Below are 27035 nucleotides of genomic sequence, written 5' to 3' on the forward strand. Positions count from 1 at the left end.
ACATTATATAGTTAATTTGTTTCTTGAAAATGGTTTCTTATCTTACCTTTATATTTTTAATCTTATTTTTTTGTATTTACTTTCATATGTTTGACATTAAATCCAATCTAATCTTAGATGAAGAGCCATCCCAGGTCAGCTATCCATTTTACAAGGGGTTAAAAGGTCAGGACTATAGGTTTATTTTAGTGCAGGTAACATTTTAACGGTTACTGTTATTTTAAGATTTATAGCTGCTGCATCTTCTAAACTCTACAGACAACAAGGAGAGACCAGAAGAATTATGTTTGTACCTTTTCATGTATCTCCTGTGTGGACTGAGCATCACAGAAAGCCACAGTGGCAAGATCTTTGAGGATGGGCATCTCCACGGTGCAGTCGCGCCCATCCAGCAGCGCCACCAGGGGGCGCGGGTGCATAGGCCCATTCATAATCTGGGGCCGAATACCTGCAGAGAGACAGAGGGAGAAAGAGAGGGAGTTAATTATTTATGTCTGGCACACACAGTCAAGTGAGCTGCAGAAGAAGCAGTAAAATGTGGGAAATGCATCCCGCAGCAGGAAGTGTTTACACAGGCTGGGACTGTGTGTTTTACTGTGTGATATGCTAAACCAGTGACACACACACGCCCAAGTGTGTGTAGTTCTTTACTTTAAATCACTATCATCATCTCCCTTACCTGACAACACTGGTCGATATCACACACACACACACACACACACACTAACTCACTCACACACACCCAACACTGGTGATATGAATACCCCCCTCTCTTGCTGTTACCCACACTGTTACCAGGCAACAGGTCCTTTCACCCCATGAGGTCATCACCTCCATTATCCTATCACTGTACAGAAGCTGCCAGGCCTTCAGTGTGTGTGTCTCTGCACCTTCTGTACAGTTTACACCCTTCACACAACCGTTGTGACTCTGAAGAAAATCAGCCGGTGTTCAATAATTTAATTTAAACTTCGTCTGCAGGTTTGTCCTCTCAGATTGATTTTTTTGGCTTTCTATTTTGTGGTAAGTTGTGATACACTTGCCCTTAAGAGAGAAAAGTGGCAAAAAGCCTGCAGGAAACTAGAAATGTGCCACTCTTTGTAACTTTTACTCTCACTGCCTCAATGCTATATATTCCTTAGGTGATCAGAAAATAGTGTAAAACTGAAGAAAAAATGTTAGAGTGTACAACTAAATTCCACTGAAAAGAGGGAAAAGAGAAAGGAGAAAGGGGGGGGGGGTCCACACACCACCACTCTCTGGCTCCCTGCTGCCTGTTGTCATGGTGATTAGAGGATTTGGGCAGGATTATGAAATATTTTATTTAGTGACATCTGCGCTGCTGGAGAGGACATCCAAGCCTGCTCGCTCCATGTCTGTCTCTAACTCCTCCACTTTTGGGAAGCAAGGACGGTGTTTGTGACCTACACGACTACAACATGCTAACATATGTACTTTAACAGATCAGATTGTATAATGGGAAACAAAATAGAAAAAAAGACGAGGTGCATGTGAATGAAGCCATGTTTCAGTTAACTGTGCTTTTATTCTGCGGCAGCAGGCGCATTTTCTTTTCTGCACACTTGATAAAAAAAGGTTGCATTGATTACTGATCCAAGTTTTGAGAGAATGGCTCACTGAAATGGTATTTTTTGGAGCTGGTCTACAATTTAAAGGCCCTAAAAACCCATTTTCTCATTCAGCTTGTTACTGAGAGTGATGGGATGCTGCATGAACGCACAGATTTCTGCCAAAGTTAGAACAGTTTTGGCTGTTTCACAAGAGATTTCTGTATTTTTGTACGCTTCTCACTGGCTTGAAATGGGCGAGGCTCAGTTGTGAAAGAAGTATAAAGAACCTAAATTTCATGCCAGTTGTTGGGTTGTTGGTTTATGTTGCCAGGCCACTGTTGATAAAATCTGATCACACCACACCCACACAGTCCTGCTGAAACAGATTAGCAGATATTTTGAATGCTTAAAGGAATACTTCACCAGCAAAATTATATATATTAATTAGGCACTGTGTGTTACCTTAAATTTGTAAAGAATAGTTTTTTTTTCTCCACTGTTTCCACAGTGATTGAAGAAACAAAAATTTGTGAACACTCCTGATGAACTGAAGTACAGGGACCACATTTAACAGCAAAACTATATAAAAACATCCATTTACAAACTCTCAAACAAATCATGCAGCATAATCCCATGTCTCATTTATCCAATAATATACTCAGTACTTCCCAACATCCATTTTTGCTTAAACCTTACTATTTAAAATATTTCAGTACAAGCAGTCTCATGCACATGCCTGAGCGAGTGTATGCGTCTGAACTTTGCGCAAGTGGAGTTCAAATGCACATGGATTTTCAGGCATGCTTGGGGTACTCTACTCATAGACTGAAGTGTTTTATGGTGTAACATTTTGTTGTATTGACTCAAAACTGGATTAATGAGACTTAGACTGTACTGCAAAATTGTGTGAGTGTATGTAAAATGAATGTTTTGATACAGTTTTACTGATTAAACACAGTTCCCAATGACCTAATACTTTTTTGGATTCTCTTTTTTATGCAGAGGGATGTGATAAAAAAGTCTTCATAAAATTTTATGTTACAATGGTGAGTAATTGATATACAAATTGTATTTTAGCGAATTAAACATTCTTTTGAGAAATGAAAACAAACAATATTAATTTCTCAAATGTTTACCAATTGAGTTTCCATGGGCTTTAAACCTAAAATTGAGTCTTTGAGAATTTGTCCATTTTTAGAAAAGATTCTGGATGCAACCGTGTACAAACTGTGGATTCTCATTGTAGCTTTTACAAGCTACATACACCTCCACATCCACATGCTCTGAAGATATACAGCGCTAAAAGGATGCTGAAAAAACAGGCCGTAAATTATGCATCGTTTGATGCCTTTATTCACATGCAAATACACACACACACACACACACACACACACACACACACACAATATCAGACCACCTGCACTAAACCTATCAGAGAGAAATGGAAACAGGGGATTAATTTAAAAAAGAGCTTAGTGCAGCGTGTCATTAATATCACAGCTTTGACAAACTGACACACAACCTGGATTTTTGTTCTTTTTCAGGGTTAATTCATCTAATAACTGGTGGCGTTCTCTCGGTCTGTCTCCGTCTCTGTCTCTAACAAACCACAGAAGAAGGTGAGCCACATTCAGACATCTCAGACACTGGGGTGTGCAGCAAAAACTCTCTACAAGCAGAGAGGACATGTAGAGAGTAAGAGTTCACTGTTCAGAGAATTAAAGACAAGAAAGAAGGAAAGGATGGGAGCGGTAAGAAACAGGATGAGGAGGGAAGGAGGACAGTGCTGGTGATGGGTTTGTATCATCGTATCTCATAAACTTACATCTCAAGTGGGTTGCCCACAGTACTTACAGGATGAATTGAAAAATGTGGCCTTTAAATGGTATTCCATCAATTTTACACAGTCAGTTCAGTTTTCTCATCGCAAGGGCTTGAGACGTAACATTTTTCAACAGAAAGCCTGCAATCTGAATGTGATGAATTAAAAAGATGCTGGCATTTAGGAGCCAAGGTGGGCCCAATGTAAGAAGCTACTAAATTGTATTATGGCTGTAATTGTAATTGTAATTGTAATTAAGGCTGTATCCGACTCAGAATTATGTCAGTCAAATTAGATTTGGCTAACACAAATACAAATTTTCAACTATTTGTTTTTTTTTGTTCCATATAGACTATGTACAGACTTTGACTGGATGTGCAGGGTCAAAGTGATGTTCACCTAATATAGTAAAACAGCCAAGTTAGCCCTCTGAGCTAATACATGATGACCACAAACATTTTTTGCCGTCACTAGATATCAAACAAAATGCCAGAGATTCTATCATATTAAGTTGCTGTGAGGTGTAAATTCACCACTTCCATGCAGAAGGCAGAAAATAACATGTCAGAGTCTGACCTGACAAGTTCTCTTTTCCTCCGGGCAGCTGCCTCTGACTCTCACTCAGACTCACCCTGGGTCTGGGTCTGCAGCTGCCTGTGGCGTCTAAGTGAGGAGCTCTCACTCTGCAGCTAAATCTGGGACAAAAATGCTTCCATAAGCACACTACACATTGACTGACAAACAGAAAATAGAAAAAGGTTGTAATTTCAGTCGACAGAGGGCTGACGATTTAAATCTTGGACTTTTGTGGAGTGCTTAGAGTGCAAAAACATTGTATCGTTGCTTGACCCATGCTGGACACTAAAAGCCAGGATATCTTGGCCTGTTATGTTTCAGTTTTGATTATTCTTTTTTTCTATCTATGATTTGTGAGTTGCTAAAGTTTATGAAAGTGCTTGATCCAAATTTGAGGTTAAAGATAAAAAACAATTTCATCACAGCCTCCTCTGAGCAGTTTTATCCAGCAGAATGATTATCTTTTCAATCACTGCATCTTTTGATGAAATTATGTTGTGTTAGTTATTCCTGACCTTTTCTTCCCATTTTTATTATTATTGCTTTGCTTTTATGCTTTGCTTACTTTGTCATCTGTGTTTTGTTTTGATTTTATGAGTTTTACAGCGGCATTGTGGGCCACTTTATAACTGTGTTTTATAAAATGCTGGAAAGATAAAGAGATTGTGTTTTTATTATATTCCATTATATTACAGCCATTAACAATATTATTATTGTGAAATGCTCCTAATAAAAGCAGCGCTTCATAAAAGCCTAAATGGCATATGAAAAGAGAGGAATGGCAAGAAAAGAAGAAAGGTGCATAAAAAATGAAAAGGTTAAAAGAAATAATGTGGGAGAAGTGACCTCCATCCTTCTGTTCCTCATATAAACTGAAAGCATGCATTATTGTCACCAGGGGAAACTAGCTGTGTGCGTGTGTGTGTGTGTGTGCGTGTATGGTTAGTATATGTTAGCGAGAGGGGGCTGCTGCCAAACACACCTGTGGCTCCACAGCTCTCCCTGCGCCTCCTCATCACTCTCCTGCAGAGTTCATTATCACAGCTCTGACTGGTTGAGCAAAAAAAATACTTCTATCCTCTAAACAGTCACACACACACACCTGGAGATGAAAAGACAGAGAAGCAGCAAACGCAGAATAACTCACTTATATTTTACACACACACATAAACAAGAAGCGACTGGTGGAAAAAAAAGCAGCGTCACTTGTAGGAAGTAGGTCAAACTGCTGTTGATTAATTATTTCCAAGTGGCTAATAGCCTTTCTCGAGCCTAATAAGGCAGAACGTGGCACCGCATTTAACACATGATGAATCTGCGGATAATTAACGCCTAACAAGGCTGTTAATGAGGGTCTTAATGACTCGAATACCTGGCCAGTGATTTGAAGGGGCTCTTTGGCTTTAAAACAGAAAGAACTGAATCTTCACTCAACCAAAGACATAAAAACTTAAAATGACAGTTTGTCTATTGTATCTGATGACAGGTTCAGACACAGAAATAATGCTTGGACAATCATAATGTGTATTCACAAAGAAATAAACACAATTTTTGTTGGAAAGGTGTTGCTGACTAAAGCTCTGTAATGGCCCCCTACACATCACGCCTTCAGGGATCGTCTGTCACATCACAGTTAATGAGTTTTGGGGTTTCCGTCTCCAGTCTCACACTGTCAGAAGTACACAGCACTACATTCCCTCCTGCCAGCGCAGGTCGAGCACAATCCATCATCATTTTAAAGTTCTTAAACTAATCAGTGACAAGTTTTAACTGCACATACACTGTCCTACGGGAAATGTTATTTAGAAATAGGGCTGAGTTGTCGACATAAGCGATGACATCACATCATATCTCAGGCAGGTACACAGTGCACGTCAATTTCAAACAGTCCACAGAGCTCAGCATGAATGCATGACATCTGCACACGTCATGCATGTGATGTACTATATAAGCTGTCTTTGTCATCAGGAGTTGAATGTTATGGTGGATATGTTAGCATCTAAGCAAAGACGCCTGCCAAGCTGCAGACCACTACGGACCATTGTTTGAGACCAACAAACAACAAAATCAGGCATGTTTTAGTGAGTTCTTGCTGTTTCCATCAGCTTGTTAGGTCTCAAATGTGGGTGTTTTGTAGCGACCAGGTGACAAGAATAGTGCCACGTTGTTTTTTGCAAAGACATTGCTACCTTTGCCACTGGGATTGTACCCAAAAAACAGATATTTTAAGCCAAAATATGTTTTTTTTCCTGACCAAAACCAAGTGGTTTTTGTGCCTAAACTTGACTACTCATTAAACACAGACTTGTTGACGTGTTAAGTTTCAACTTTTCCCATACATAATAATGTACACATGTAATATATCCAAGGATTGCAGAAACACACAATGCCAACATTTTTTTCTGGAGATAGGAGCGCTCACATTTCTAAAGAGATATTTCTTAAAATGTATGCATACGCCTGCTGCAGCCTCAGTGATCCACATGTACTGGCTGTGCCACGGCTCAGAGAAGATTTTAGTGGATGCATTTCTAACTTTCAAGATGCATATTTGACCGCAGCTAACAAAATGTTCTGTCTTTTACCTTGTAGATGGACGAGCAGCATTTCTCAGATGAAAGAAAGCTGCAAAACCTAGACACTTTCAATGACTTGAGAAACTAAGGTCTTGCTTTAAATGCTTAAAACTTGCTACACTGTAGGTGGTTCTGATAAGACATTTTATAAGGTCAGGGGGTCTTTTCTGGCATACATTCAGAGCTAACTTGTGGTGTTGACCTTTAACTTGACTCTCCATCAAGAAAATGTTTTTCTTTACTGTTATTATTGTGTTTTGTTTGGGGTTTTTTCAAATCAACATTTATTCACACAGTTTCGTACTGTGTGAAAACAATATTTTGTGTTTTTTTCTGATCAGTTAATGTGGGTGGGAGAGGAGGGAAGGTCAAGGTGTATTTTTGATTTGAACTGAAAAATAAAACCTACCATCATGAGAAAATTGAATTGGCATCTTTTTTGGAAACCAACACAAAATGATTGAAAAGAAAAAGAAACAGAGCTGAGTGATATGGCTGAAATTGATAACAGAATATAAATGACGAAGAATATAGATGATGAAGAAGATGAATTTCAGCATACAAAAGTATCCAAAATGTTATTTAATGCACTTTTTTCAACATAAGATAAAACCAAATATTTAAGTACTCATTTAGTTATTTTCAAATTGTTGAAGATAATTTATTTAGACAACAGAATTACTGCTTATTGTCGTAAACCACAGACACACATTACCAGCTCTGGTAGAAATATCACGGAAACATTGCACTGCCTTAGTGTATGTCTTATTTGGTTACAACAGGCTTCTGTAAACTAAATGCTGATTACCGCATGGACATTATTGGTCCTTGTGGAATATTACCGAGACGTAGAAGTAGCTTGCAGCCGCAGACGGCTGTAATAACAGTCATCTGTTGATGTAAAATGTTAGCAGTAACATAACAGGCAACGGGTACCTTATGTCTGATGATTTTAGATGATTAACTTAAAGAGAACCAGGCACATTTTTATCTAGTATTATGAGCAGACAATTTTGAGTTACAATCATGTATGAGCTATGTCATTTTAAAAAAAAAGTGTGTGATATACAGAGATTGTGAATTAATAAGAAAACAAACTATAATACCCTACAGCTTTCATCACAAATTGCCAGATATGGATATGGGAGTCCTATCCCAAAATTCATCCAAGGGTAGCTCCTATCACCCTCTCTGATCACACAGAGCCGGTCTTATGGCAGCACTTACAGGCCAGAGGTCCAGCTACTAAAAAAAGAAAAAAAACTGATCACATCTGGCTCTTTATATTCACTTCACTTCACTCATGTCTTGCCACACTCTCTCTCTGTTTATATCCATCTCCTTCCCTCCACCCTTCTCTCCCTCTCTGGTTGGGTCGGCACCAGCCTAGGGAGTTTGGCAGCAGCTTGCCAGCTGCCAGCCGCCCCACCCAGCAGCCAGATCCAGAACCTGGACTCCAGGAGCCAAAAGCAAAACCAGAACTCTCCTTGTCCAAACACAGAGTCTGCACCCAACACCAGACGAAACACCACTCTCATTTTTACGCAGGGCATAAATGCACCACGGATTTGCTGTTACGTAAACCTCTGTGAGCAGTAGAAATAACATGACTAAAGATGGTTTACATTAGGCGCTGGGATATTTTGGCTGGTAGTCATTGGGATAAAAATGCAAATTGCTTGTGTCAATTTCCTGTTATTGTACCCAAAGTATTTATCGTAGCACAACAGCCAGCATTGTCTGTAAGCCAGCGAGTAATAAAGGAACAAAGCCAACAGCTTGACTAACTAAATCTGAACCGTGTTCAGTGTGACAGCAGATAGTTTTATCCAGTGGAGGTCATGTGTTGTTACATCCCTCCAGGGAAGCTTGAATGGACTAAGACTGATATCATCCTTTAGCCAACGCTAATCACAAACTGGATGATTCTCCAGGAAGTATGAAAACTTTTGGCAGAGCTGGCAAGAGCGTACTTTAAACCACAAATGGATTACAGATGTTCCAAACTAAAAAGCCTTTTTGGATTCTGACAACAGAAATAGAAGTCATCTTTTTTAAATAGTAGAGAGAAAAAAAAAGCAGAACTCATAGAAATATGTCTCTCCTTAGTGAATACGATCTGGTGTCTAATTCTCTCGTTTGGAAGGGGTGATCTTGGAAAAGCAGCTCTGAAAGCATCGCTGCCAGACGCTGTGAGTCAGAGTTTTCAGAGGGAGAAGGATCATTTCCTAAATAGAGCGCAAACAATCAATGAAAGAAAATAAACTCCAGCTCAAACCTGTGTCTCTCCCTTTGGGTTTGGAATCTTTAAATGGTATTTGATATTTAATAATATCTTCAATTCTAAAGGTCTATTTTCTGACGGATCGTGCACTCTGGTTTTGTGGTTTCATGGATTTCCAACACGCTTCGGCTGGTTTACAAAGACGATTTCATTTGGAAGTTAATGCGCTCCCCACAGATTTGCTTGTGGCTTGTTTGTGAGCAAGTCCCACACTTTGAAAGGTAAACTGTCCAATTGGGGAGTGCAGAGTCGTATTAACTTACCTGCACTGTTGTGATTTCATGAATAATTACACTGTGTACTCTGCCATCTCGAATCTCTGTTAAAAGCCTTCGGAGACAGTTTAGTATCCTTGCCTCACACAGGAGTGACACACTTTAGAGACTCTCATTTATATCCTGATGTCTTTTTCTACTGACTCTAAATTACAGGTGACTTCCTTCTGCCAACCAGCCCATTCTTTTCATTCCCCTCTCGCCCTCTCTTTCGCTCTATTTCCCATCTCCTCCTGTGTGTGAAAGGTGATGAAATGCTCCTAAATGACTCAAACTGGTGTGATGCATGTGGTGGACACTCCCACACCGGTCCCCACACCGATGGAACAATAAAACTGGAAAAACAAAAGGAAGTGAGGAAGATTTTCCATGGCATGATGATGTCAGGGCCACAGCGGCGGTCGCTGAGTTCACAGCGAGCTTTCAGAGAAAACTACTCCGCAGTTGATGCCGAGCCAAAATGGGCTCAACGGGCTTAGGACCAACAGCTGGTTCTGGTTACCTAGCAACTCCCAAGCTGGGGGCCTCAGTGATGGGATAGTCCGAGAAGGAGAAAAGGAGGGGGCTGTGGCGATAACCCAGTGGGTGTTTTTCTTTGTGGCAAGGGCAGCATGTGAGACAGGAAAAGCTTGATTTCATATTAAATCTTGCCCCCCAAAAAGGAAACGTGCCACAGGCCACCCAACCTGGCAACCCAAACACAGAGCGTGGCACAGTCTGCATTTTCTGCAGCTTTTTTCAGGGAGACATCACAAACACGCTCGCTGTGGTACTGCGCACACACTGACACACAGAGTTTGGCTGCACTTAGCTTCACACACACCCACAGATGATAGCCATTAATGATCAGTGATTATCCACGATGTCACAGATTTTGTTGAATAAAATGTTCAAGGGCATTCACAGCTCTCTATGCCAAAACTCCCTTCTACTTCTGTTCTCTTAGTGCTGTTTGTGAACGTCCACCTGCACGCTACTTACAACATGAAAAACAGCACTCAATAATGGCGCATATGAGAAGAAAACGGCGCCTGTATTCTTGGGAGTGTCTACTTTCTTGATGTGTTTACGATCCCCTGGCATCTGCAGAAAAAGAAGGGAGGTGTAATCTTTTTTTTGGCAGACTTGCCTCCTCCAGGCCCCCACCGGACCCTATCAGCGCCCAGCTACGCTGCCGCCACCCCGGCCTTTTTCTTGTTCCACTATGTGGACACACAAAGACCTTGTTTGTCCTCCCTCCGCCTGCCCTCCTCCAAACTTATCACCACCCAAACGCCCAGCCAAGAGGGGGTGAGTGAGGGGAGAGATAAAAGGATGAGAGAGAAAGGCAGGGCAAAAGTGTATTTAAAAGTGTAGGAGAGAGTAGAGGATGAAAACTGACATATAGATATCACAGGTAGTGTCAGAGTTTAATGAAAGACAGAGTTAGAGAGCAGAGCATCCATCCATCACCATCTTCTCTTTAAATGTTGTCTTTTGTGCCTCGCTAGCACGGCCTGAAAACAACCCGCGGTCCTGAGACAAAAGCAGCTGTCAGTGCTGATGAACAGCGGACAGGGCGCTCGAGCTTTACTTCGCACACAAGCGAGTGTGTGCAGCTCGGGAACATGCATACACACAAACACACACTGGCAGGAAAGGGAGATAAGGAGTTTAAGCTCTGTTGCATCCACACTGACAAGCACAGACAGTTGCAAACCGTGGACACAAAATCAAGAGAAATGGAACACAGATCAATGTGCCAAATTGAAAAATTCGACAAATTTTCCTGTGAAAATTGAATTGGCAGGATTTTTTGTGCCGATGCCATTAGTTTACGGTAAATAAGGTATTTTTGCAATGTTGACAGTGTTGAGGAACCTGAAAGAGTAAATCAGGTGCTAATTATGATTATGAGCTCAGAGAGTCCCGCTACAATCAGACTAGTGTTTTGTGGTCAAAATGATATTTTAATGCATTTTTTCAACTGAGTATTACTGATTATTTTCACATTATTTTCATTTGTTTCTAAGCATCAAAATGAGCACTGACAAATCAACAGATTCTAAAAAATAACGAGCCCCACGCACACTCTAGGTCCACAGTATTCATCTGAACACACACCCTGTGACATACAGCGTTCACACACTGAAACAACCGTTAACACTCACATAGAGCCACTCATGTGCCCATTCTTATGTGACCTTTGACCCCTCAAATGACAGCCCATCCAATCTCACATCCTCTTGCTGCGGTGCAGAGTTCTGTGGTTTCAAACCAAAAAAACACTCTCTCTCTCTCACACACACACACACACACACACACACACACACACACACACACACACTCACTCACACTGTTTTCATGACACACTTCATTGCAAAAACATAAGAGGCTCATTAGCCTTAAAGCCCAATCCAACTCCCTCCTCCTCCCACCTCTCGCCATTACTCACACACACACACACGCACACTCACACACAACACAGCTTTTTATTATTACCCTTGATGCCTACATGCACACACACACATATGCACAACACAATGTGAAACATGCTCCTTGCCTGGGAAATGTTGTCTCCACATTCTTCAAATCAGGAGCTGCACATGGCAGAGGAAATGTAGTGGAGCGGGCCAAAAAAAAAAGAAAAAAAAAAAAAAAAAAGAAGTGGGGCTGGGGGGGTTATTTTCACACAGTATGCCCTGGGGTTATCCTCTCTTCTCTACCTCCTCCTCCAGCCTTCCTCCTTCCCTCTCTCTGTCTTCTCCCACTGCTTGTTTCCAAATCTGTCCTCCTTCGTCACCTCACCCCTAGAAGCTCCATTTCTCTTTCTCAGACGACTGGTACTCTTGTGCGAGGAGGGGGGAGTGAAAAAAAAGGAAGGTGGCACAGGAGGGCAGTGGGCGAGGGGGAGGACGGGAGAGCGAGGACTACGATCGTCACCCCCTGTGCGGTTAAAGCGGCACCGTCAACTCCTTTAATCTCCAAAGAAGAGGGGGGAGGGAAGAAAAATTGGATCTGTACTCGTTTTCAGCCAGCGATCAGCACTTCTGAGCGTCCTCCTCTTTCCGCCTCTTCAGCCAGATCACTTGTATCTTTTCTCCTCAGCCTCCTCTTTCCTGCTCCGTCTCTCTCTTCTCTCCCTTCACGGCAGGTTTGGGCTATTCATTCAGACGTCAGGCTCACTCCGTCAGCCTTTTGTTGCGAGTCACAGAAAGACAGACAGAGAGAGAGAGAGAGAGAGAGAGAGAGAGAGAGAGGAAGGGGTGGGGGGAGAAAAATGGTAAAAGACGAAAAAAAAAAGACAGAGAAAACAAGCCGGTGCCACAGCTATGCGGGGAAAAAGAAAAAAGGGAGGTTTATAAAAGAGACGAAAGAGAGAGAGAGAGGGAAAAATCCTTGAAGAGCACCAGTCACAGCGAGAGGTGCAGCGCTCCTGGCACACGTACGACTCCCTCTTCCATTCTCTCCGACCTTCCCCTTCGCTCAACATATTTTCCTTCTCTCTTTTTTTCCCTCCCCTCCCTCCTTCCCTCCCTCCCTCCCTTTCTGTTTTATTATTTGTGATCTGGCCTTCACAGTCCTTTAAGAGTGCCAGCCCCTTTCCCCCCTCTTCTCAGTCCCTCTTGCTCACAAACTCTCCTTCAAGATCTCAGTCTGCAGTTTTTATCCTCGCTCTTTAACACAAGTTGATTGGTTTCTCCGTTCAACGAACCGTTTAAGTGCCTTGTTTTGAAGGCTTCAACACAGCATCAATACTTGTCATGCTCGCACAAAGGGCCACGACGTACATGCAGATCTGGAGACACAGGTGATGACTGTTTCAAACAAGGACGAATGTAGCCGAGGCGAGCACTCGCATGTGTGTGAAACCACAGTAGAGAAATGACATGCAAAGATTTGTCAAATGTCTTAGTATAGCACAAACATCTGTAAAAAAGTATTTTTAATGTAAAATCACCCAGTTGCAAAATGAACTCCCACGTGTAAAAATATCTACAAGTCTCCACACACCTGCTACAGAGCTCTTTGGGGATCAAGCACAAAGTGTGTTTCTCAGAGGTGATAGTGCGTTTACTTGCAGCTCAGGCACAGTTGATTCGAACATGGGAACTCATTGTAACACTTTGGAAAATCCTTCACAGAGTCTAATTGATCCTGAGATTTAAACCGAAGCTCAGGAGTGACAGATTAGCATGTTTACTACTATGCTAGTCTAAGAGGGCAACCAAGCATTTCGTCTACGACAGACGCCTTAAAAAGGATCTTGGTAATGGAGGTTAAGAAGGGCTTCCAGGTCATCATACGTAGACGCAACACTGCTGTTGTAGATTCCGAAAATCTGACATGCCGTGCGGTCCAGTGGTGCATCTATTTTGATAATCAATGTTAAACATTTTGATTGTTCAAGCTTCACAAGTGTGAAGATTTGCTTCTTTTTCTCATTTTGCATCATAGTAAACAAAAAGGACTGTTGGTTGGACAAAAGAAAAAAAAAACTAAGATGAGGATAATATGGTTCTTTCTGATTTTATAGACCAAACAATTAATCAGTAAGTAATCAGTACAATAACCAATTATGAAAATGGTTAGTTGAAACACCCAAATTATTGGCATTAGTGCATGAAACTTATCAGCCGTACTGGAAGATACTGCAGAGAAGATATTAAGGTTTAATCATGTTCTCTAGGTTGTATTTTCTTGGTAGATTTGATTCCTTTCTTTCTTTATTCAAGTTTAAAGATTACCTCTCAGCGCGTTTTAAGATTGACAAAATACTTGCAAATATGATTTGATGTGGTTTTCCTCAAGAAATGTTCGAATGACTAATTACAAATACTCACACTTACATTACATCTGCTTCTGTTCATTCATGGAAAAATACAGAATCTATGAATATGCAATTTTTTTTTTCTGTTTTACAAACAACGATTGAGCACTGTTACTACCTCCTGTGGTGGATTACAGTTGAGACAACTCTGTATCTCCCTTCAGCAAACATACCTTAGAACGGCGAGGCGGCATAACGGCGCAATGTTCCTGCCTTGAACAGGCAGGGTAAAAGGAGTTCATGATTAATCAAAAAAGCTAATCGACAGATGTATCAACAATGAAAATGATTGTTAGTTGCAGCCCTCAAATGACTGAGTTTTTAAAGTGGCAGTAAGGAAACACTAAAGGAGAGATCAAATAGAAAACGAAACCAACCACTAATACTTATCTACTGAATTGTGTGTATTGTAGTGTACTTTGTGTATTTACTGTAAGTTCCACAGGGGTGTAGTGAGTTTAAAGGGCTCCATTGAGGAGGTTTGGTTACAGCACGTAACCTGAGCCCACAAACCAGCCACGGAGAAAAAAAGCCTCATTCATGAAAAGAGAGCAGTGGAGGGAGAGGGGTCTATGGTATAATTTGACCTCCAAAATTCACCATCCCATCTGCCTCTTGTGATCCTCATGAGGTGCCGTTGCCAAATGATTGAAGCTCAGATGAGGGCGAGAGGGGACAAGGGGGCAGCAACAGAAAAAAAAACAGGAGAAAGAGAGATGGCACAGCTGCAGGTGGACAACAGATGTTGAGGGTTTTTTTTGTTTTCTGATTTTTTTTTTTTTTTGCAGTGAGGCGATCTCAGCACATAAATTCTTGTTCTCCCATTCATACCCCGTCTGTGCATCGCTCCACCTCTCCAACACCATCACTCTGCTCCTCCATCTTTTTCTTTTATCTGTGACTTGTGCCAACTGGCCTGATTATATAGAGAGAAAGAGATGTAAAAGAGGATGTGTAGGAGTGTGTGTGTGTGTGTGTGTGTGTGCATGTGTGTGTGTGTGTGTAAGGGATAGAGAGAGAGAGAAAGAGAAGATGGGGGGATGAATGGGGGAAGGCGTTGCTTATTACACCCCTCATGTATGCTGCAAGCTTAGTCAAATAGAGTGTGAACAGGCATCCATGAAAAATGATGCCTCACAAATGTGTGTTTTGGCCAAATATCTAAAAAAACATTATACAGATTTCAGATAAAATATAAAAGATATGGGGTGGCTGCTCACACACACACACACACACACACACACACACACACACAAAAAAAAAAAACCTCCTCCCTGTGTGAGACCAAAAACACTGTGAAACACAATCCCATTTACAGCCCCATGTGATCCTGAACACGACTGACATGCCTACTGAGAAATGTATAATATTTTCCTCGGGTGCAAATGAGATTCATCTGCACCTCTAAACATATCTCCCCCTCGCTTTTTGTTAAAACACAGCCAAGCAAAGTGTCAAGTTCTGCAACGCCTGGTCACACACACACACACACACACACACACACACACACACACACACACACACACTCTCTGCATACAGAGAACATGGTCAGCTCTGTCTCTTCTTCACTCTGGTTTAACACCCGTGAAGATTTCATTTTCTCAAAATGAATAATTCAGGGTGACTCCCCGGTTGGCACTGAAAGGAGAGGAGAGGAGAGGAGAGGAGGAAAGGAAAGGAAAGGAAAGGAAAGGAAAGGAAAGGAAACATAAGAAAGGAGGGAAGAGGAAATGAAATGACAGAAAGAGAAAGAGTGGAGTGGAAAGAAGAAGAGAGAAAATGAAATTAAGGAAAAGAGAGGAAAGAGCACAGGAAAAGAGCAGAAAGGAAAGGAGGAGAGAAGAGGAGAGAAGACAGAGGGGACTTTTACTGAGGAAAAGAGGGATGCCTTTTCATTATGCTATCTTAAAACTCCTATTGACTGTGAGATTTTTTTTTTGTTTAGTGTAAACTTTACTGTAATCTGGATCTCATAAACTTGAGAAAGATATCAGATTTGATGCATGCAGACTGCGTGATGACAACGCCTACTGAATTGCAGGAACGACCTACATCCGTTGACCTTATGACGCAAGAACCAAACAACACCAGAGTACATCATCCATCTACACCGCTGTAGTGGTAAGAGAAAAATGAAAACAAACATAATTCAAGCCCTTGTTATAGTGACATTTATGTATTTTGAAAAAAGTTTAAAAAAAATAAGGAGGAGAATGCTGTGGCTAGAGAAAAGAGGCCAACCCAGCACGCCAATTTTGCAATGAGGGCTTGAAGAAGCATCTATTAGCGTTTAGCAGTGTGGCGCTGATCAGTACGTCATTTCATGCTACATGTCTATTGGTTCGTAGAGGTAAGTCGGAACAGCAGACCAAGGAAACACAGGTGTATCCTTAACGTCTCTTCCTCGCATCTCTCTCATTTCCTCCTCACTCTGGTGCAAAGACGACAGGAGACATGAGTAAGAGAAGTGAGGAGACACATAAGCCCAGTGAAAAGCACCTTATAGTCAGGGGTTTTCAGCTCATTTTATCCCTTTTTTCTTCCTCCTCTTTTTTTGACCAACAAATGTTTGAGCATGTGACCTCTTGTGTCTGTCTTTCCTCCGCTTTGCTCCTGCAACCTGCAGTTAATCACTTCAAGTCTCCCTGAAAGGATGCAGCAAACTGGCCAGAAAGAGCTTTTCGCCCCCATGGTCAGACTTTGTCTCTCAAGGTCCAGTTTCTTTTCATGAAATGTGTACAGAATATTATCTGTATTCTGTACACGCAAGTAGAAGACAAACAGAAACTGACAATACCAACACGTGTTATTCATTCTTGGAGGTAATTATTTTGTTTACCGAGGGGAAATGAAAAGGATTTGCAACAAAGAACAGCAAGCTGGGAGATACACTTTAAAATATTAGACTCCTAGTTCTGAAACTGCAGTATTCCTCAATTAATCGACCAAACCTATAACCGTTTATAAGTATTGATCATTTAAGTAATTTTTTTTTATCATTTTGATTTTCTATGTTTTACATCACAGCTTTTGGACTGTTTTGGACTTCTGACAAATGAGTACAAATTATGATCAGTTATTTCATTTTTCATTTCATTTTTAATACATCAAAGAGCCACAAGTTTTTGATTCATGTCATTCATATCTGGACTTTGAACAGTATTAAACTTTCTTGGCTACAGCAGAACAAAGTAAGAAATAAGAACAATAAGTATGATTAAAACATACAGAAAAGAAAAAATAAACTGCTCAAACAGGGACTTTTTTCGCCTTCCGACCACTCAAAGGGCCTCTTAAAATAACTCATTTTCACCCATTCACACACACTTATACATGGGGGCTGAGGTTGTACAAGTTGCCACCTGCTACTCAGTTTTTTGTTTTTTTGTTTGTTAGAAAGCCGTATCTTGTCCAAGAACGCTTTGACATGTGAACTGGAGGAAGGATCAATGAAATCTGCAAGCCTACAAAAAGGGGCTGCCAAACCACGGCACTTCTGAAATGCTACAGTGTAGTATGACACTGTACAGCAGACGATACAAAACCGGGTCGCAACCGGACTGCCAAGAGCTGCACCCAGTGGAGATGTCCCTCGCGGCTCCCTTACCATTAAGATGACGGTAAAGGCAATGACAACTGATTCATGCATCTCGTATCCTTTCCAGCTTTAAAAAATGGATCATAACATGTTGGGTATGGAATTAATCTGCAGAGGCCACAGTTCAAAATGAGACCAAACCTTTCTACGAATGTTTTAGAGCCACACCAAAGGCCAAAGTGGGTCCTGTAACAATCATACGTGCACACAATATATATTAGGCTGATTGGTTCAATAGTTTGCAAGATTAGCTGCAGACAGACAAATAAACTCACTCACTCCCACAAATAACTGCACATAAGATAAATGACCAAGATACTGATGGTTCAGGTTTACAAAGTGTTTCTTTACTCACAATAAAAACAGACCAAACAAAAACTTAAGATGTCCTCCTGCTATCCTGCCCTCCTTTACATGCACCAACATGGTATGACAGATTTTCCATTTATGTATTTTCATTTCTGTAACGCAGTCAATCCTTCACTATCTAATGTCAAACAGCCCTCTCTGTGTTTAACTCCATGCTTTGGTCTTTCATGCTCAATCTTCTCTGCTCTGCTGTCATTGGTTGTCTTCAATCACCTCCCATCATCCCCATTTCCCTCATTTTCCTGCAGTCGGGCTCTGCAGCCCACAACCACAGTCACGAATGAATGTGCTGAGTTAGGTATGACATTTGTTTAGAAGCATATTTCTTCCATTACCTCAAACTTCATTCCCCCCACTGTCTACTCTCTTGTGAGGAGGGTGTCATTTCCTACAAAGATTAATTTACAAAAAGGGGTGGGGAAGTCAAAAAGAAACTGAGATCATTTTATTCAAAGAAAAGCAGAAGAGAGAATGAGAGCTAGTATAGATCTAATCCTGACAGAGCAGACCAGAGACTATACTCACTCATGGAGGGAAAAAAGGAAATCACTGCCTGATATTAAGTGGAACATCTGGTGGGGAGAGGAACTCTGCACTGTGCTACAACAGACGCCACACCTGCCAACAGCAGCTTGCACATGCGTACACACACAAACAGCGCACACATCATCCTACACAGGCTTGCGATGAGCTTGTGATGTGGGAGGTTAGGCTGGTTTTGGAAGTTTTCTGGTGATGATACCCTCAATGTTCCTCAACACAGAAACACAGCCGGATTATTCAACAACAGCTTTAATGATTTCACTTCTTGCTTTTAGCGCCAATTTGGTTTGGCTCTGAATACTACCATGCCAATGAGCCTCTGTCACCATTGCTATAGAGTGGGAGCTTGTCAGAAGCAGTGATCAGAGCCACAGGAAATAAAAAAAATGCTTTTTCATCATAGCTGTTAGCAAAATCCTGCACAATCCTTGCACATTTCATCCAAAATTGACTCAGAATCCCAGAATGAGCTGGTTAAATACTGCTAGTGCATTATCAGCTTTCAAGAACTCATTCTATCTCTACATTTCCATGTACTCAACCTTGCACCATTGATTTTTTTAAACAAACGGCCGCACATGTTCTGACACAGTTGCTCATCTCTTGTACAAATTATTCAACCAAAAGACTTATATCCACCGTAGCCTTAAAGTACTTCAACTACCAGGCACTTATCATTGTCTGCAGCACTTTCACTAACTTCTAATTTTTGCAGATTGATCAGCCGAGTCTTTTCATGTTCAAAGGCAAAATGATGGTAATGTCTATCTCTTGTTGCTCTGAAACACCAACTTTTAATCTAATGGCTGCATCACTCAACCTTGTGGCACCTCTCAGGTAAGAAAAAGAAAAAATAAGTATCACTAGTTGACAAGCCTTTTACTGTCAGCCCAGATTAAGACCATATCCATACTAGTACATCTTCATTTATAATGACATTTCAGATCAAAAAGAATCTCTGTGCACACAAGTGCTTTACCACCATTTTAAAATATATTTCCCCCCATACACGCCTGTAAATGCATTTCACATGACCGTTACCATACACTGAGCATGTATATATGGTGTAAACAGGAATCAGGGTGTCCACTCTGTGGGTTGGTTGCTTAGTTACAGATAATACTACAAAGGTGACAAAAAATAAGACCAATGTGCCTCTCTTCTAGACTTGTCAAATGTTATACAAGTAAAACCAAACGGCTCAAATTTTGATCGAGAAACTAGTGATTTCTCTGAGTTATAACGCTCAAAAAAATGAATCCACTGATTTACAGACATCTCTTTCACCACTGTCTATGGGAAAAAGTCTCTTTAGGCCACATGGCATCACATGACGGACCTGGAAGTTATAAGTTCACACTCTGACAACTATGTCATATTGGCTTTAAAGCATGGCACACTTCCCGGGGGCTTGACTTAGTTCTTACTACAAAATCAAAAGGGAGGGGATGAACGGATGAACAAAGAAATGGGAGATAAAAACCAGGATTTTGTTATTTAATTCCTATCAGTTGTAAAAAATAAATAAATCTCGTGCCAAAATGAATATTGTGGATGCTTAACATAAATGTAGCAATAGTTACATCTTTTGAAACAAAAGCATATTAGTGTGGATGTAGCCTCAGACCAAAATTTGACCCTGCAATGCAACATTGGCCGCTCGCCCCGTCCCCATGAAGAGTCCAAGGTTGACTGACAGCTGTCAATGCCCTGATTCCCCTCCCCCACCCTACAAACCGCAATAATCATCCATCAGTAACCTTGTCTCCCTCCCTCTCTCTCTCCTCCTAAATCCCTCACTCAGTGTTACAACTGCCCGAAGCTTTGACCTGGACCCCATTAATACATAATCTGGCATCTCCAGAACAAATATGCTACAACCATCCCCCACCATCACGCTAGGCCAGAGCAAGGAGGAAAAATTGCGGCTAGTGTGTCACGCAGAGAAGAACTGACCTGAGCTGGCATCAGGTTGCCTGGCCCGAGTCCACGGAAGGAAGCCAACACACACTGCAGGGTGGAGGTGAAAGAGTGGAAGCCCCACAGTATCATATGCAGTGATTATGCTGGTGTGGGGATTGTGGAGGCCTAGTTAGTCATATAAAGGCGGGGTCTTGCTCAAGGGTATTCCACAAAGCATATACTGAGGTGGGAGGAGGCATGCCATCTGTATTTGCACAAGGGCTTTTAGTTCAGAGAGAGATTTTTCTGGTTGTGGGTGAAACACATTGCTGCAACAAATGTATTGTCTGAGGTCGTCAGAATATCAGTAAGCTCATAACTAATTGGATTTTAAGAAATGTATTATGTGCTTTTGCTGCTATTACATTACAATTAACCAAAATATCAATATTGTACCATGCATATACCGTCTTCTTTTGAAATTAGGCAAGGAAAGCCTCCTAATTTTTATAAACCCCGTATGAAAAGAAATGAATGAATGATGTTTAATACTTTCTTCCAGATGCATTAGCTCAGCCAGCCGTTTTGTTAAAAAAAAAAAAAAAATGTAAATTTTGAGTGTTTTCTGACAATGGGCCGACCCTTTAACCAAAAGCAAATCTGCTTACTATTACCACCAAAACCTGCGTTGCCTAGCAACATACAATTTAGGAATATGCTTTCAGAGCAGCTTTGCGGCAGTGTCCATTAACAGATGAAATTACCAAAGCAACAAATGTCAGCCACATGCAAATGAGGTACCACTGCTGACTGTGTGTATGTGTCTGTGTGTGTGTGTGTGTGTGTGTGTGTGTGTGTGTGTATGTGTGTGTGTGTACTAACAATGTGATGTATGTGGCAGACTTTCCGAGGCATGTGTCCGTCTGTGCAAAGAGCAGCAGACTGTTTTGACAGCCAAGCACTGGGAATCTTTTAATATCTGCTGTCTTGGGACTAAAAATCAGAGAGACGACAACAAAAATGCCTCACTTAGATCATTTGTTACCCGTCTGCTTTGGCCCCTGTTAAAGTCCATTTCAACCTACTGGCTATGTGCAGTCATTCACAGAGACCCACAGAAAGCCAGGAGGCTGGTCTGAACAAAATGAGAATATCTGTGGATTAGTGCAGCAGTGGAAATGGAGGATCTGAAGGATTACCCCCCCCTTCTCTTCTCATTACAACCTGCACAGAGAAAATGACACAGTCACACATCGGCCATCAGCACTGTAATTCGATTTTATCTGTCCACTGATGCCGCTAGTCAGCCTCTGGTGAACGAGTTTTGATGGAGAAATCAGCCCTTATTGCCCAAAATGTATGAAATATACTTTAATCAGGCAATGGGTGTGGAAAGGAGATAATTTAATACAGCAGCATTTATTAAACTGAATTTAAAAGATTTAATCTGACATAGTATTCAGGTGATTACACAATGAGGATGCACTGACTGAATGTCTTTCATTTTAAACTGGAATCGAAAAATGAATTTGGGACACAAATCCAAATTCAATAAATTCTGCTGAAAAGAAATCAGCCATAAAATGAAACTCTGCATTCAGCTCACCAGTTCGATTGTATAGTCTGGTCGCTCTGAGCAAATCTGTTCAAAAAGAACTAGACGGAGCTAATTGCTATTTCCTGCAGGTCAGCGGTACACCTTGACAGCAGCAGGACTGAAGGAAGGCAGTGCAGCCCGAGTGGCTGTACTCTGATATACCCCTATTATCATAATGCAATAAGACATCCATGTTTACAACAACAGGGGCTTGGGGGCAGTGGAGAGATGGTGCGTGGCAGAGCAGAAAGGACTTCATCAAAAACAGCCGCAGTTACAAGCTAAAGACCTACATAATGCTGCAAACACTATTAAGCAACTTTATGAATACTATAGTTGAGGTGGATAATATGATTTTAAAAAGTGGTCTTTTGCTTTTGCTCCAATTACTTACAAAGGGCATTACATGCAGCTAATAACAGCTAAATGGGGAAAAATATCTTTGCAAGCTAACACACATGCACGCCAGGAGACTGTTAACACTGCTGCACACAATATCTGAATTTTCTGGTCAGAGAAATCTTAATGTGAACTGTTCACACATGAATGCAGCGACTGACAGACTGTAACATGATGACAGTGCACACTTGTTAAAATTTAAAAGGTATCAGATAGGGTGCTGACAGCTGTTCCTCCCAAATCCTCCATATTGAGCCTCATCAATGCCATTTTGTGTTGTATTTAATGGGGCGATATGTCATTCTGACAAAAGAACTGCATGAGATTACTGAAATAATAAAAAGACTTCACACAAAGTATGTGAAAGTCTGACAAATCTGGCTCTCAGAGATAAGCAGACAAGAAAGCAGGATGCAAGTATCATTTTAGGATCATGGCAAACGCAGAAACTGAAAGTAGGACAGGGGATGGATTGCCAGAATGTTTAAGCAAAAGTTATCCTTTTTGCAGTATTAATCATAATCCTGACAACAGTTTTGGAAAAGAGATAGACAGCAAGCAATTTAGATTTCGCTCCACTGGACCAGATAAGAAGAAAAGACACACCATTTATCTATTGTTGATGTAATGAGAACAAACACAGGACAGCAAACAAATGACAGCACTTACCACAAAGATAAAATGATTTCAAAAAGTGCTCTATTAACATTCTCATTGTGTTTGGACTTTCTTGAGGTCAAGCATCGTGCATCACACTCCAGCAACCACATTCAACTAAATACATCTCACATACCGCTCAGCTGAATGATGGTTTCTCAAACTAGAATACAAAACAACTCTTATTTTTTCATAGAGATGGTATGCACACATCAATGATTCATCACAATGAAGGATGAAAATGCACTTCTTGTGCCTTCTTTTTTCCAAGAAAAGACTGCAACCTCATTAGGGTTGGGCTATCTGCTACTGGCTGGGTATATAGCCAGTTGGGTTTTTGGGTTGATTTTTGTCATTTTATTTTGCTATTTAACAATCTACCGCTGATGAACAAGTGAGAGCTACCCCATCTTGAATCTAATACTCAAGTAGCGGCTTTGAACATACTGAATGGCTCTTAGAAATGCCAACCAAACTGTTAAAGCATGACATGACTCTTAACAATTCAGCAGCACTGCTTTGTGGAGTGGGAAATGTTTTCTTACATAAAGCATGCAAAAAATGAAGAGCTCTAGCACAAATCAATTTTCATATCTATTAAAAAGCATGTGAAACAGCCAAGAGGAAGCAACACCAAATGTATCAAGAAATCAGACAAACAGCAGATGAGGAGGATGATAGGAGAAAAAGAAAGATTTACTTGTATCCGGAGAAGCCATAGTGGACACGATGACGGGTGGACCTGTGCGCCGACTTAGCTTCTGGTTAGCAGCCAGGGCACTTTGGCTTTGACCTGGTGCTCCAACGGGGACAAGAGCATTGTCTGGTACTGGTCCGCCACCCTTACGCATCAGCTGAGGACTAGGGTGAGGGCTGTGCATAGGTGACAATGGCAGTAAGTTCCTGTCCCTCTTCATCAGCTCCATGGGCACTGTGTAATTGGTAGAGTATGCTTTTGGTACCTGTTGTGGTGGCTGTGGTAAAGCTGGCATAGACACAGGCATCTGCTGTGGCATACCCGGCATGGAATGCATAGACCCTGGTATGGCAGGCATTGACCCCGTCATTTGCTGTGGCATTATCTGCATACCATGCATGGGCATCCCTGACATCGCCACCCCAGAGGAGTAGGCTGACATGGGTCTTGACTGAACAGGCATAAGTGCTCCAGCGTATGGCCCCGGGGAGCGAGGTGGTTGCCCTGGGTAGCCTCCAGAGGCTTCCAGGAGGTGCTGAGAAGGGGCACTGCTGGGCCTCCTACCCATAACTTCTCCCATTCTTGGGGAGATGGTCTGCATAGCCCCAGGAGTCTGTGGGTGTATAATTTGGGATTCAACGGTCAAAGCCTGTGGAGGGTGTGTTGGATGGTGGTGCTGCTGTTGGTGGTAGATGTCTGAGCGATGGCTAAAGCTATTTGAGCGGCCACGCATGGGCGTCTGAGGTTGGGAGGGCGCTGGTGTAGTCTCAATGGGCCGCTTGCAGTTGTGGACCAAGCGAGACAGTACACGAGCCTGGCCAAGGTTGGGGGCAACGGTGCGGACGTCATTCTCCTCCATGACAGCCAGCATGCTGGTGGAGTCGAATCCTTGATGGGTAAGTGAGGAGATGGTGCTCTCTGAAAGGCCCTCATTTCGCAGCAGGGCAAGGAACTCAGGGTCAACTGTCTTCTTGGGGTCCACAGGTAAAGGCGTCTGTGGGGCAGTGGGGGGAGGAGGAGCAGGAAGTGGAGTGGTTGCAGGAGGAGGGACTGGAGTTGGGGCAGCCTGCACAAGGGCAGGTGCAGCAGGAGCAACTGCGGCAGTCTGTACTGGGGCAGGTGTAGCGGGAAGTGGAGCCGTCATAGAGAGGTTAGGGTCAGAGATGGGCATAGTAGGCGGAGGTGGCAGAGGCTGTTGCTGTTGCAGCTGCAACTGTTCTTGCTGAAGTTGCTGTTGCTGTAACTGCTGGTGTTGAAGTTGTTGCTGTTGTAATTGCTGCTGCTGAAGTTGTTGCTGCTGTATTTGTTGTTGCTGTAGCTGCTGCTGTTGTATTTGTTGTTGTTGAAGTTGCTGCTGTTGTATTTGTTGCTGTTGCAGTTGCTGCTGTTGCAATTGTTGCTGCTGTATTTGTTGTTGCTGTTGTAGTTGCTGCTGCTGTTGGATTGTGTAGGGTGAGGCGGTCTCTTGCCTCATGATCATACCCTGACTGGCAGGATCAATTACCAGACAGGTAGCAGCTTGTTGCCCATCCAGTGGGCGACTATTAATATCACTGTAGACCGACTGACCGGTCATAGGTGGAGGCTCACTGGCGTACCGGGGAGATGCATGCTCCATACCATAGTGAGCAGGAGATGGCTCCCGAGAGGGTATGCGCTGTTGGCCATCTGGCGTCATTTTGGCAGCGGTTACAGCACCAGGTTCCCTATAAGCCCGATTCAACTCATGAGCAGTTGGAGGAGGAGGAGGAGGAGGTAGAGGCGATGAAGGGGCTTGTGGTCCTGCTCTCCCTCCCTGACCTTGATCCCACACACCACGAGCCCCAGGTGCTATCCCAAAATGAGAGCCTGACCTACTAAGTGGATGAGGGTGGTGCGGCGGAGGCTGGTGTTCTGGCCGGTAAAAGCCTTCTGGCGGGCGAGGAGTCATGGCCGGGTCGTGGGAATAGTAATCCTGATGCGGAATGGATCCTCGGTGAGCCATGGATGCTCGTTCGTAATGGTTTAGATCAGGCACAGAGCCCTTCCTAAGCCCCCGTGGGTCCTGTCGGTCTAAGTAAACCTGTCCGTACGGAGAGTCTTGGTAGGAATATGACTCGCGTTTCAAATCCAGGTCAGGGGGACGCACTCCTGGTGGAGGCTCGTACCAGCCTCCTCCCTCTGCGTATGACAGAGAGCTCCGCCGGCCGGCTACTCTTGCCTGCTGCTCGTAGACACTCTCAGCCCTGTCCCACTGACCCTCATTCCCCCCTAATGTGTCCCAACTGTGGGAGCGACCAAGACTCAACTGTTTGTTAGGGACAAGCATTGGCAAAAAAAAGTAAAAAGCAGAGATAGCTTTAACGGAGAGAAAAACAAACACACAAAACAGAAAAAAATCCCTCCTTGTAGCTGTGTTTGTGATAGTTTCCCTTCAAGTCCTCAAGTACTGTAGCACCCAAAAAATGAAATGTATAGAAGGAGAAGAAAAACAAGAAGAAAAGAAGATGAAGCAGGATCTACCGTTTCACCTGATATCAGGTTGTAGTATTGTAAGTCCGTACTATCAGGTGACTCCCCCTTTTGGCTGGCAGTCCTTGAATAATTAATCTCTGGTCATGCTGGCTTGTTGCGCGCGAGGAAAGAGGACACCACACACAAACATATCACACCAAACCACACAAACACACTACACTGCAGAGGTAGCACAGCTACTCCAGGGAAGACACAGGGTGCATGCTTGAGATGGTCACCACACGCCGATAAAAATTTAAAAAAAAGACAAAAAACGAAAGGAGGATAGGTTGGGTTATAGGTTGGGATGGGCAGGGGCTTGTACTAATCCAATAGGGTTTATCTCTCTCGTCTCTGGGACATTTTACTCGCTCTGCCGATTGCTATGAGGGATTACATCTAAATAAAGCCTGTTTAATTCCACTTCCCACTGTGACGTCAAGTGAGCCAGATACGAGCATATCTGGTGATGTCGATGATGATGATGATGATGATATGATTTAGAGTCCACCCCCAAACCCTCTCACCCTCTCCTGAAGAGTCACCTACCTGAAGGTGTTGATGATGTAGTCGACAGGTTTTAGTTTGCCGGCACGGGGAGGGGAGGCCCGGCAGGGTGCGCGGCTTCATTGAATACAAATGAAATACAGTTCCCTCAGCTAAGTCCCATGTGCTGTCAGTAAACATCAAATCCACTCTGATTGGACACTAATCCTCCAGGCCCCATGCTTGCAGCAGAGCCACCACGCAACTGCTGCCCAACTCTGAAATGTCCTTGATGCCTTAGTGGTACTCACTGTCACTGCCCCGCTCTGCTCGATATGAGATCACTCAGACCTGCTGTTTGGATGTGAACTGGAGGACAC

The 27035-nt window shown here is 42.5% G+C and overlaps 1 protein-coding gene across 1 annotated transcript in view; it reads right to left on the reverse strand.

Moving 5' to 3' along the window:
- Nucleotides 1-25984, reverse strand: part of LOC121954556 (trithorax group protein osa-like) — a 39760-nt gene extending 13776 nt beyond the window's left edge. Inside the window, exons 1-2 of the mRNA XM_042502136.1 lie at nucleotides 23680-25984; nucleotides 294-448 (exon numbers count right to left, since the gene is read on the reverse strand). Of these exons, the coding sequence (XP_042358070.1) occupies nucleotides 294-448; nucleotides 23680-25984 (2460 nt within the window). The remainder of the gene's footprint in view (nucleotides 1-293; nucleotides 449-23679) is intronic.
- Nucleotides 25985-27035: the final 1051 nt, after the last annotated feature.

The sequence above is a fragment of the Plectropomus leopardus genome, chromosome 15, assembly GCF_008729295.1.
Source record: "Plectropomus leopardus isolate mb chromosome 15, YSFRI_Pleo_2.0, whole genome shotgun sequence".
In the NCBI taxonomy this organism is placed as follows: Eukaryota; Metazoa; Chordata; class Actinopteri; order Perciformes; family Serranidae; genus Plectropomus; species Plectropomus leopardus.